Source organism: Anguilla rostrata, chromosome 12, assembly GCF_018555375.3.
Source record: "Anguilla rostrata isolate EN2019 chromosome 12, ASM1855537v3, whole genome shotgun sequence".
Lineage (NCBI taxonomy): Eukaryota > Metazoa > Chordata > Actinopteri > Anguilliformes > Anguillidae > Anguilla > Anguilla rostrata.
Window position 1 is genome coordinate 21005064 of NC_057944.1, and position 13723 is coordinate 21018786.

General features: G+C 41.5%; 1 protein-coding gene across 3 annotated transcripts in view; it reads left to right on the forward strand.

Moving 5' to 3' along the window:
• The window catches only part of pdgfd (platelet derived growth factor d), a 45854-nt gene extending 40353 nt beyond the window's left edge, over positions 1-5501 (forward strand). For all 3 annotated transcript variants that reach the window (XM_064301477.1, XM_064301479.1, XM_064301478.1), the window contains 2 exons: positions 1453-4474; positions 4533-5501. In XM_064301477.1, coding sequence (XP_064157547.1) covers positions 1453-1581 — 129 coding nt within the window. In that variant the 3' untranslated portion in view covers positions 1582-4474; positions 4533-5501. The remainder of the gene's footprint in view (positions 1-1452; positions 4475-4532) is intronic.
• The last annotated feature ends 8222 nt before the right edge of the window (positions 5502-13723 follow it).

Here is a 13723-nt window from a genome sequence, read left to right on the forward strand (position 1 = left end):
CTAAATTCCACAGCAGTAAGAGACACACTCACTCTGCATTACAATAAGTCAGGCCCTCGCTGGCCTTTCCACTCCCCTATCAACATTTCCAGACCAGAGACAAGATTTGTCCAATATCTAAAATCATCCACATTTTTTTGAATGCCAGTAAATAACAAATGAATTCTTCAGCAGATAAGCTCATGAGTAGCCTACCTTTGAAACCCAACTTTAATCTCTAAAGTTCACCTCCAGGCGTTGACATCCAAGATGGAGGAGGAAATATTTCTAATGAGCTGTGGATACTGAGAGCAGGGTCATTGGTCTGATAAAGTGCATCATTTCATGAAGCTCAGATTCATATCATGTCAGATTAGTGATTTCCATTTTGTGGATCATGTTTTCTTGTTGCATTTGTAGAAAATTGAATTTTGTCATCTTTAACATATAATGAACATTGGCTTGTTATACAAGAGGCTACAGACAAAAATGTATCAATGTGGTCACAAGGGTTTGAAATAATGTGCAGTGTAAATAATGTGCAGTGTACCTCATAGTTGTCCATAACAAGCACTTTTGTTTGAAGCTTGAAACTGAGTTGATATATTTGATATTTCCAGGGCCTCTGTGTGCGGGCCAAGTAAGTTGTTTTTGTTTTGAACAGATTTAAAATGAATTAATCATCATCTGTTATTGTGGCTGCTCTATCTGCTCTTGTGGATCTAGAGGCAGCTACTCGATTGACAGGCAGGTTGAATCCATTAATCAAATATTTCCGTGGGAAACAGTCGGCACATGCTTGTTGATGCTTTGTTTTGAATATTTCCTTAAAATCATTTGACACCTGTCACTCAAGATTTTTTGGCTGCTCAGAGGCACGTTTTCTGAAAGTAAAGCTTTGATGTGGAAGACCATGTGGATGAGCATATCAATCGAACATATTGTTTTGAGCAAAACCTCAGAAATTAAGTACGTCAGAATCTTTGTCAGGAGTATCTTGCTCCCACTGCATACAGGCAAAAGCTTCAGGCAAAGGTTTGCTCCACTGCACGACAACAGCAGAGTCTCTATCTTATCTGTCTCAAAGCATGACTGAGAAAAATTCAATTAAGTCCTGGGCAAATAAAACAAATTGCTGTCTCACAGTGTTGTCTGGCAGCAGTGAAAGTAATTCACCAGTTTCCTGAAACTAATGTTGCAGCATACCCCGTGTGAAAGTGGGAGGCTGCAGATGTCCAGGGATGTGGTCAGTGACACTTTTGTAAATGTCCGGTTGCAATTGTGATGCACTTCAAATTCTGAACCAGAGGTCTTCTGTCTCCTCTTCCCTCTCCTTCAATCCCCCTCACTCCTTCTCTCCACCTCCTTTCTCTCTCCCTCCCTTCACTATCACTGAATCCATTTCTTTCTTTCTCCATCCCTCTTCTTCCCCACGTCCTGTTTCTGTATCCCTTACACCCCCCCCCCCCCCAGGTGCTGAAGTTTTCTCCGGAGCCTGGTTACTACAGGAGGAAAACCCGAGCGCGCTGGGTCCTGGCGGAGATTCAGATCCAACACCATGAGCGCTGCGATTGCATTTGCCACTCCCGACCCCCGCGATGAGAAGGGCATGCTGGGAGATGGCGCCCAGGACCTTTGTATTGTCTTTTCCTTTTTTTTTTTTTTTTTAAGGGCTTCTCCCTCGTCTCTTCCAGCAGGAGCCATCCCTTCCTCTCTTCAGCAAAGTGAATTACTGCTCTCCCAGCTTTAGCCACACTTTTCCCTAAACCTGCCTGGTTTAGGTTGAACATGTCAGTGTGTATCCACCTGTATGTATGCGTGTGAGTGCAAGTGTGTGAGCATGTGTGTGTTTACCTTCATTATTTTCCTAATGAGTAATGCTATATCAGTATATATCAAAAATAGTAATGCAGTCTCAACAAATAATCAAGCAACAAGATAGCAAACTCCCTTAGAAAGCTATACACAGTTTTCTAAGGAAAACAGAATTATTTATTTGATTTTATTTGACTTTCTTTTAAAATTTGTAATAATGTGCTTTTGTTTACTGCATTTTTCCATCTTCTTTCCTTGTTTTGAATGAGTCAGTCTCATGGTGTTGTGGGTCATGGGATCAAAAATGTTCTCTTTTCCCGCAAAGTTCCACATACAATCCCTCTGACAGATTAAATGTCAGTTAAAGACAGCCCTATATATATCTCCTCATACCCTTATTGTGGTTTGTTTTGCCAGAAAGAGAGATTTTACAAACCGATTTATTTAGTTCCATTAGTTACTGTATATTTTATAGTGACTGAATCCACATTATTCCAAAACAATACTTTTGGCCACAGCTTTTACAAAAAGGTTTAAATTCAGGAACTCTACACTACGAGCAGAGGGAGGAGTTGGAGCAAATGTTTCGCTTTTACAAATTCTGAAGGCGTTAGGTGCTACCCTCAAGCCTCACAGGTCCGTCTCTGTCTAACATCAAATCCAGTGAACGTAAGCAGGCACTTACTCATATTCCTCTCATCTGGAACCACAGTGAGATGAGCCTCAAAAGACAACTGAATGTTGAGCACTTAAATGTACCCATATTCAGACACTATGCCTGAAGACCTGTCACCCAGGAAGGATGATTTTGCATCTGTCCAAAGCAAAAGAAGAACACACTTAATGAGAAAAGTCCAGTAACCTGTAGAAAAAATGGTTAGCTGTTAATTGTAAACCTTTTAAAGGGATACTTTGATTAAACTTTATAGGGAGTGAAATTACAGACGGTTTTCCCTCTCCCAGAAGCCCTAATAAGCTAGTTGTCATGGGGCTCTCTGTAGCTGTGAAATTGCAATTGATTCTCAGTCAAATATTATGGCCGACCCGTCCGCCCCCTCTGCATATGCATAAGTTTACTACCGAAGAAGACTGCCAATATCAAACAACCCATCAAAATACCTACTTGACTTCTGTGTGCATTAGATGAAAAAATAAAAAGTTAAAACCATAAAACAGCAAAACCTTCATACCCACATCTTTACCATGTCACTGCCAATTCCAATTCTTTCAGCAAATGAGCTGAAAATGTAACCTCTTTCTTTTGTGTTTAATTGGTTTTGATCTCCCCCTACCCCCATTCCCCACCGAAAATGTTTAGCAGACAACTCAATCTGTAGAAACCAGTTTTCCCATTTTGAAAATGAAATGATCAAGTACCCAGGCCTCACTTTCACATAAGGCCATGTAATTCTAGCATGTATTGCTCACAGTAGATCCAACGGGTGTGGAACATTTGTTTGGTGTCATAGTTATCACATGCTATCAGTCTGCTGCTGTCAAGTAATGTTACATTGTTTCTGAATTGAACAGTTTCCAACATGCAAGTGCTGGCCCACATATGTAAGACTCTTTTCTTGGACTCCATTCAATGGCACAACTTCTAACAAGTTCAGTCATTTGTTAGCTTTCTGTTCGTGTTTGCTAATGCAAGCTAACATTTTGAGAACCCAGCATAGCAAATAAAAATAATGCAGGACAAGTTCTGCAGGTCACTTTTGAAAAATGATCCTCTTATTGCAAGACATTTTGCCAAAACAATTATTACAGTATTATAGCTTATAGCTAACATTAACTAGAAAGCAACATTTACAGAATTCTAATTCTAAATCCAATAAGACAGCTTGAGTGAAATTACATAACTATGTACTATTGTATAGCTTCCTGAGTTAATATATTCAACATATGGGCAGACAGCCCGGCTAAAACTGAGTTTTCCTAGCAGACTGCATTTGTTCCTAGGTTTAATACGTATTGTGTATTAACAAACTAGAACTTACAGTTCCTTAAATTTATGAGTTACAGTGCGGCCCTGTGATGTGACCCAGCAACAATGTGCTGGCCATACACATGAAAGAGTGCACAAAGCATGACTCATGATGATATGAATCCTTGCTTTACGCAGTTCAATGGTCATGCACAGCTTGACACATTTTTTGGCCTTGTGTTTCATATTTGCAGCACATTTGCACGTTGGGACCCAGTTCAGTGCGGAAACTACATCACACACCCTGAGGTCATGCATCTTGTGGGCAGTAAATGGATGTAATTTGTGAAAACCAACAAATTTCTGACACATGAGGAGACGGAGGGGAATAGGCCGTAACTGAAATGGCGCATGTGAAAGCCGTAAGAGCGGCTGCAGAGCCCTCCAGGTCCATATTAGCCCAGGCGTTTGCATTGTGAGCGCACTGAGAAGCGCAGGTAGAGGCAGTAGCTACATGTAAAAAGGCTCTGAGTCTGAGGCAGCAGAGGGACTGTGAGCGCTGTAACGAAACCAATCAATCATTTTCAATTTTATTTGTATAGCGCATTTTACAAAGGATTTGTAGCGATGCATTTCACAGTTTACCCTCGTCTAAACCACCAAAAATGCCGACCAGAGGCAACAGTGAGACGAAAAAGCACCCTGAAGACACGTGGGAGGAGTCCTGGGGAGAAACCAGACTCAGTGGGGGGGGGGGTATTGGGGGTGGGGGGGTGAGTCCTCCTCTGGCGGCTCAAGGTGTGGGCTCACAAAGTCTATCAGTTTCAGACAGGGTGCATGAAGCATTTGAAGGTGGCGGTTGGGGTGGCAGGCTGGAGGCTTTGGGGTGACTCAGGAAAGGGGGAAGTTGTCCCATTGGTGAGAGTGGGTGACAAAGAAAACAGTTAGGGAAGAGCTATGGGCAGAAAACCGGGTGAATAGAGAGCAGAGAGAGTAGAGTGCTCAACACACTCCTGTCAGGAGTTCACTATGGCAGCATAACTCCTAGGACACAGACAGAGAACCCATACAGGCATGAGAAAGGCAAGAACCACCCCCCCCCCACCCCCAAGAGCCTGCCTGTGAAAAGGGGGTCAGAACTGCTGAGAGGGGACTGTGAGTAAAGTGTATCGCCCCAAACCGTCATCCAGCAGTCTGCCCCACTAAAGAGGGGATGGGAATGATGGCGTGGCCCTAAAGGGCTTCTCATCATGACTGTGTTGTTTCTGATCACACTAGTTTCAGCAGAGAAATGGCAGAGAACAAGGCGAAATTTGGGAAGTCTGCACAACACTGATATGCCTGAAACCAGGCCGGAGCCATACGTTTTAATCAGGATGAGGGAAGTAAAAAAAAAAAATTTTTTTAACTGTATCGATGTGCACATTTGAGACAGGAAACACATTTTAAGACTCTAAAAAAAAGAAACTTTATTAACTGGCTTTTCAGTGTTCCTACAAAATTGTAACCCCTCCTATACAATGACAATGTGCAGTGTATATATGTATATATATTTACATGGAGAATTGAGTGCATATGAGAAAACTTGTTAGTACCGGTTCCCTCCCACAGAATGCCAAAGTCAGATGCCTTTAAACAAATGTTTTCCTTGTCTGCAGTTCACACAAAGGCATTTTGTCAAGTATTGCAGGAGATATGTTACTGTGTTTTTCTTTTTTATATCAATCTGTTCTGTATCAAATTGTGTAAATAAAATATCTATGCCTTGGTTGTCCAAACAGAACCCCACTGTATCCGCACCAGGATGAGCGTGTCATTTGTAACTGCATTGCAGCTTTCAGCCACTCTCCTTAACAACTCGGTAGCACTGCTTCTATGTCACGCCTCATTTGACTCCACACTGCACCACGAATTGCTCTCCAAAACAATATCAGCCCTCTTCCCTCCTCAGATATTCCTTGCTATTTGATCCCAGAAGAGGCTTTTCTCTCGAATCCACAGCTGCTTCAGACATTTCTGTAAATTGCTCAGATTACAGTTTCCATCTGCAGTTCTATTCAAAGAGAGGGGAGCTCCTTGCAGCCTGTCATACGCAGAGCCTCCTCTTCAATCCCGATGACAAATTCCTTCGAGAAGAACACATTTGTTTCGATCTCGCCTCCTTCCGTGCTCTCTGAAAATGACTGCGCCCACTGAAAGGCCAGGGAAGGACTCCCAGTTCTGGAATCTTATGAATTTAGTTGAATGCTACACTACTGCATGGAGTACAAGGTGTGTGTGTGCGTGTGTGTGTGTGTGTGTGTGAGCGCGTGCATGCATGTGATCAACTCCTCAGTGTAATGAAAAATGTTTAATCCATTGGGGGGGTTGCCTGTGGTTTGCCAGAGGGGAAATGAACAGAAATGATGACTGCTCAGAGAAGCATACAGCTGTCTGGCACTCAGAGCCACCGCTGATAAGAAAATCCCTCTAGTTCAGCAGAAAAAAGTTTCTCAGATGCACTAAGTGAACATCCTTTGTGTTGCTGAAGTTGGGTAATTGTGTTTTGTCAAAGTGACATTTCTGCATTCATCACCCTGACTGATTCAACTTCACTCATTTTTGTTTGTGACTTTTATGAACAATAGCTCTTAGAAAAGCTGTGCAGGGCAAAATCTTTACGAAATGTTGGAAATTTTATCAAAACTAACATCTGCAGTAGTCCCAATATGTAATCCTTAAAAAGGACATGCTTATAGCAAATTATTTATTGTGTTTTATTAAAGAAAACAGCTGGTTGTTTTGAGAAATATAATATGCACATGTAGTTTAAAATGTTTGTGTACATAAAATGTAAAATTGAGGTTTCACTGTAAAATGAAGGCAGGCTCAAAATCTCTGCCCTTATTTCATGTGTGGATCATCATACATGTAACCATGGAAATAAGCACACACATCTAATTAGGGCCCTTTGTTTTGTAAAGATTGTTTTTGATGAAAGGGATTAAATGATTTTTGTTAAAAACAAACACAAATTTCAATAAAATTAGCATAATAAACCTAACATGACAATGCTTTTCTGGCTTCATGACAAAATATCTAATCCAGTGTCTCAGCTGATTTACATTCATGCGCACAAACACACTCGTCCACAGAATGTGCTGCAATGGTCACAGAACTGGACTCAGAACCAAAGGTCCACGGTGGGTCCAGTGAAACATCAAGCAGTCTGAATTGGAAATGTTTTGAAATGAAAGCAATGTAAATCAGTCTGGACAAGCCTATAGATGATAAAAGAGCCCGGTCAGGGTAATCTGCGTCAGTGAGTGCAGCCTCATGGAAGAGCTCTGAACAAGCACAGGATTCTTTCCAGTTGCCCGAGCATGATGGCACTCAGCCAGCATGCCATTACCTGACAGAGCAGCTTCATTATTCACCCATCAGACACCGCAGATCTGCACGGCACTCACGCACACATAGACCATCCGTAAAACTTTGGGGGTCAGAGAAGATGGCTCACCCCAGGATGCCAGATCCAAAAGCCAGACTTCAGGACAGCGGTGCAAGTAATTCACCTGGAATGGCTTCCAGTAAATCCTCATAGCACAGGCCATTTTAGGAACTGAGCGAGGCCATGTACTTCGCTAAAGGGTACGGGAGCAGTGGTGCATCTGAGACTTGAACCCGCAACCGTCTGACTTGCAAGCCCTGCTCTAGTGTCGTGCCCCACGCCTGCTGCTGTTCAGAGCACACGCCCTGACTGAGGGCTGACAGACACGTCCAATCTAAGATCCGCTGCCTTCTCCGGAGTGCAATTGTTCCAGTTCACCCGTCTCGAGCTATGAGCAGCCTGGCCTTCAGGGCACGCAAACCCACTTTCCGCTACATTTTATGACGTTGTCATTCTGGGTGATTCATGGCCTCCACCATCACACTCCTCCCATTGGCAGCCACTGCACAAGAGCGCTTTCCTGTAGACTACCATGAACACAGAATGCCAAGGTTGCTCCCCACTAATTACTGCAGCACTCCCACACATTTTCTATTTTGAATTTGGTCGTGTTCCATCGCTTCAAAAATAAATACAAGTAAATTCAACAGCTTTAGTCTGATATGGCCCTTGTTCTTAATTGAATACCCATTATCCAAAGCCCCTCAAAACTTAAAACAAATAAACTGCTGGATGACTATGACTCAGCTTTCCATGGCTGCCTGGCCACTAAGTGCTGCATGGGGTTGTTTTGGGAAACCTGAATCTTGTGAGACACAGGAAATAAAAAATGAGAGACTTGTATAACCGCGGACGGCATGACTTCCTCCAATGACGCAATGTATTGTTTGGGCTTTTCCCAAATAGTCCATTTCTGAGCACCTCGTCAATGTGGCCCTGTTAAATAGCTTTAATCTGAGGCTTAATTGCGGATGTTGCTGAATAGAGGATTGCTTGTCCATTGCCTATCAGTACTCAGAAACGTAACAAAATTCATCTCAAATGATGAAACATGTAACAACACGTAGGTCACTGCGACTCACTGCTCTGCTTTTCTTGGAAGCAGGGAAGCATAAATATGATTAGGTGATGATTAGTTATGGTGGCGGCTCTGGTTTGAACCCACATCAAAAATTCCTGGCTCTGAAATGTACTATCAAGCATAAACCAAAGCCACAGTAGTTACAGCATGAGGTGATATACCTGTAAAAGACACCGCTTCACATAAACAACATAAACAGTGCTCTCAGAGCTCAGCAAGAGGCGGAGTGAACTGGCGAATACTCAGGTCACATGCCTTCTTGCCCTCATTCCCCTTTTCCTTTTCTTTCCTCCCTGCCTGTATGAACTCGTTTAGTTGAGCTAATTCCATATTCTCATGGGGGAAAAGGACTCCACCATAATGCATGCACGGGGCCAGACACACTATTCCTCTGATATTTTCTGGGGTTCGCTGTGGAAGAGGAGATGCGAGCGTTGTATGATAAAAGGGTGGGAATTTTACAGCCGTGACCGGCTGAGGAGAATCAATGCGCTTCGCTACGTTGGCCTCAGATTACGCAGCAAAGTCAAATTCTTCTCACGTACGTTGAAGGAGAGGCAAATTAGGCATTATGTATTTGGTGCTAGATGCACAGGCCAAGTGAAAAAAGACTGAAAATTATATAATATTTCACTGAGATATGCAACGTAAAATTGACAGTAAGATGCACACCATCTCTTGTGAAACGTATGCATGCATGCAAATTTGGACATTCAAATTTACTGGAAAAGAAGTACCAATGTGGTGCAGAGGTTAAAGAACAGAGCTGCTAGATCACTACACACTTAAACAAGATAATTTACCCAAATTACTTCAGTAAAAGCCAAGCCGCTTAATTAGTTAATGTCTCAAAAATATATACAGCATAAGTTGTCTAATATGAGGCTTAATAAAACTAACAGGATTTGAATTGCCCTTCTATTAAGCCACCGTATTTATTCAAGTCCAATTGGCAGCAGAAATGTGGCAGCTGTTTCCATAGTTTTGGTTTTGCGCTTACGGCTCACAAAAGCCACAGGAATCCTAACCCTCTGCCCTCCCGGTTTATTTTTGAGAGTATTTATTTTCCCGGATCTGGATTTTTCCTGAAATTCTGGCACGGGGAATCCTGCCCCCTGCGGTGTCCAGGGAGACTGCGGGGGTGTCCACGCTAATGGAGCTGGTGCGCCATTTCTTTAAATGTCTGCCGAAATGAGAAAAACAGGAGACAACAAAACGCTGAGAGAAACTGAATGTGCAAAAATCTTCTAAATGTGGGCTCCAATAACCAGTCTGTTCCAGAGCCGGTCAGAAACAGAACAGGCTGTTCAGAAACCAGCCCACGGCAGCCGCAAACACATTTTAAAAAATAAGTGAGTACTTTCTGATGTGTGTTTTGCCTGGCAGGTATGTGACATATACCTCCTCATAAGCCTGTACCATTCAGTCATAAGCTTGGCCCCTCCCTTAGGGACTGCAGTCTGCCACACTTTACCCTGAAACCAACCTCATTCTCATTACATGCACGTACAGTATATGCAAATGCTTGTCTGGACTTGGTGTAATCGATCATATGTGAATTTCATGTTCACAACACTTACTAAATAGGCAACAGGAAAAAGAAACATGGATGCCTAGAAAATTCAGGTCAAGTATTTGGTTAAAAATGCATCAGAATGTACCACTATTGCAGAGACATATTGCAAGCTATCCTCCAGATGCTACAATGCTGTCCAACAGGAGGAGTGTTAAAACTATTAAATGCTGTAGAGGTGACCATAAACACAGTTGTCACTCGCATGAGTAAGAATCTCAGCAAAAAGACTTGATTTCCCAAGATGCCACATTGGAGAGTCCATTCTAACAAAGGCACACAACATCAATACAAATGAAAGGCCACTTGAAATGCATAAAGAGCAGTTATTCAAGAAAACAAAACCCCTCACCCCCACCACAACTTCATAAATAAATGTGTGTGTGTGTGTGTGTGTGTGTGTGTGTGTGTGTGTGTGATTCTGCCAAATATTACCACACACCTTTCCTGGGGCTCATAGTTCCTTTCTTTATTTATCAAAGAAAAGCTCAGAGTAGCCTGAGAACAGTCACCATTTACAGGAACTATCAACAATGTTATCGCTGTCATTACGTTTTTTTTTTTTTACACATTAACATTTTTTCCCAATTTGGAATGTCTACTTGCCGCTCTAGACCTATCAGTGTGCCACCCACATGCCATACTGAATCGGAAGTGACTCCACCTTCTGGTTTAGCTACCCATGAGCCAGTCTTTCCCCCACTACAGATCTACAGGCCTATAGCACTACCATATTCTCCAGTATTTAACTGTGTTGGTAGTTTTTTGCCCTTTCCACAAATTTAGATTACTAAAATTACACAGAATTGAGTAGCTACATTTCTTTATGCTGCTCTTTTTTTATCAGCCATTCCTGTGAACCAAAAATGCTGACATTCTTTAAGTCTCCAGAAACAAAATGACTGCTGTGGCCACAGTGGTGGTCTAATCTTTGCTACCTCGTACCTCCACCACCAGGGAAAAAAATAATTATTTGCAGTGAAAGTGCCAGATGAAGGGGAAGATTCAGGAAGCGCACAAAACCAATCGTTTAGAGAGATACAGTAATGTTCAGCAAGTGGCTGGCCAATTACTGAGCCAGAGCCTTGGAGAGGCAATCTGCTCCAGTTGTAGGGGAATTACCTTCAGTCTCTCACCACCCTGCTTCTCTCCGCCACTCACATTTGCTAATGCAGGAAAACCATCAGCGGCGCTCGTGCGTACCTCCACATAAGCATATCTGCATACTGTGAATGCAAATGCAGGAAGTAAAACTGGCTCCGGAACTGTGAACTCCACTGCAGAGGACTTGACAGATACAACCATTAACGCAGTTCACCCTATATAAAAAATACATATACACACAGAATTATTTTGTATTGCTAATTCACAGTGGATGGCCCTCCTCTAATCCACCCCTCAAGGGAAACCTCAAAATCAAGCTGCTCCGGTTAAGTACTGCAGTGTGCCAACGTCACAGGCACCAGGGCTCTTAGGCAGATTAAATTGGAAGTGCACACTTCAGACAAATGGTGACACTTCCTGGTACCTTTGAAAGTGCAAATTTCCCACCTTTAAGATTAAAATCAGAGAAAGGGCAAAAGGGCTTCAAGTCCATTGACCTGGAGAAATGAATGCCAGGGAGAAGGGAGAGAGGAGGAAAGTTTAGATTCCCTAATGCACATCGCTGTTTGAAATGTCACTCGCACGCAGTGGGATTCATTCAGCGGAGCAGCCGGGGCAGGTAACCTTCGCGGCGGAGAGAGAACCCCGCTCACCGCATTGTGTTCATCTGTCCGCTTCCATCTTATCGATCGAGGAGCTAATTGAGTGGTTTCCACAAGCATACCTCCAAACATCCAAGCTTTGTGGCTCTAAAGTGACCATGTAGCTCCTTCAGCTGCTCCTATTACTGAACATTCCTTCTGTTTGGTTTCGAAAGTGTTTAAAAGCTTAATGTGCCTTCTTAATGACAACTCCTGAATTGTAACTCCTCAAATATGTCATACACTGTTAAAAAAAGTGTGGAAAGTACTTTTAAAGTATTATTGAAATACTAATTCTATAACCCCAAAATGATCTGAAGTACCAAAAAGAAGAATTTTAAAGTCATTTTTGAATTGATTTTGTGTGTCAAAAGCAGTTTTGATAGTTTAGCTGATCCTATTAAGCAAGATCCAGCCTCAATGTTTGTATGGTTTGGATAAACCTCATAAATTTGGAGGCAATATGTTAAAGGATATTTCTAAAATGAGAACAAGAAATTGCATTGTACACTGCATATGGCAAACTTTGTTTTATTTTTATAGTTTGGTGTAAATGTACATAGGGAACAGACAGCAAAAAACCTTGTATATATAAATGGAAATAAGATGAATATTCTGGTTGTTGTTTTACTTCTTTTATTGCGTTGTAACTCAGACTTTCATTACACATGTATTACCTCTTCACTAGCTGTTTACTAATAGAACATAATGTTTAGCTAATGGCTAACAATGTATTTGCCAGATGCTTTCTGACAGAATAAATGGACTCATAAAATAAAGTTTAACCTTCATTTTATATGGTCATTTTGTAAATTCCTACGCATGCTGAGTGCATCAGAGTTGTGTACAGACATTTCAGCAGAAACTAGCTTAGGTCCAAGTAAGCACTAGAGGACAATAAAAATGAAAGGGAAGACATTGAAGCCTGTGTTTACCATCTGGAAATATGCAGACTGCATCAAGCTATCTTGCTGAATGGAGGAAAATAATATTATGATGGCATTTCTGTCAAGTGATTACATTTCTGTTTTGTTCCAGGAATACAACCTTGAAAAAATAGTGCACAAAATAACTGCCAATTATTAATCCAACAGAATATAGTAATGCTGTTGAATTTGAATCATAAAGAAATAAATCATTTGTTTCAGTTTTTTCTGAGGAATTACTGACCTCACAAAGTACAGTTAAATTTAATTAACTCCAGGATTTAACACTGCAAGAAATTCTTCAGCAAAGTTATTTTATGAACAGGTTTATTTGAAACTTTATTCCAATTTACCTGCATGTCTTAATTAGCCGTTTCCCAGTTCACCAGGCACTCCTGATAGAAGTGATGCTCCAGGGAACTTCGGCAGAAATGACATACAGAAAGAACCTGATCCTCCACTGACTGATAGCGTACTGTTTGTTCAAAGAGTTGTACTGATTGTAGTAAACGGGTTCCTAAAATACGAAAAGTAGCCATGTGGATATACATAAATGTACAAAAATTCACTGTTATGGAGACCTCTTATTATTCAAAGCATTATTCAAGAGATTAAATTACTTGCACTGTATGCCTTCTAGGATATTTTAGGCTACATTGATGCAGCAGCTGTGTGTCTATGAATTTCAGATAATATTTGTAGATACCATAGTTTGTAATATACAAGTAACATATAATTGCATTGAATTATTTACACCAGGTGTTGTAGAACATATTACATTTATCAGATTGGTTTAGCTAATAATATATAAAACAATGCAAATAAATTATTAGTAGCAATGGTATTCTGTAAATCAGAGACTTGGCAGGGTTTGGGCCACAGCACAATAATATGTAAGATTTCACAAACAGATTGAGATGAGGGATCTTTATTTAAGACCACAAAGGATAATTTCATATCACAGAGGGGCAACTACTACACTCTTGGCCGATAAATGTGCTTGTTGCCCGGTACATCTGTCTCTTTATTCACCTCATATTTTTTTATTATGCATAAGCACTAAAAAATGCAACTATTGAGAACTTCAGGGTTGCCATGGAAACACAGTTTTTGGAAGCATGTGACTAAGGCATGGGGATGCAGGGATCTGACGTTCGCTGGCGTTGAGGTGCCAGGCAACACCGCGATTTACAGCAGAAGTTATAATCACCCGTGCTCCATAAAGGCGGCCAGAGATCTGAAGGTTGCTT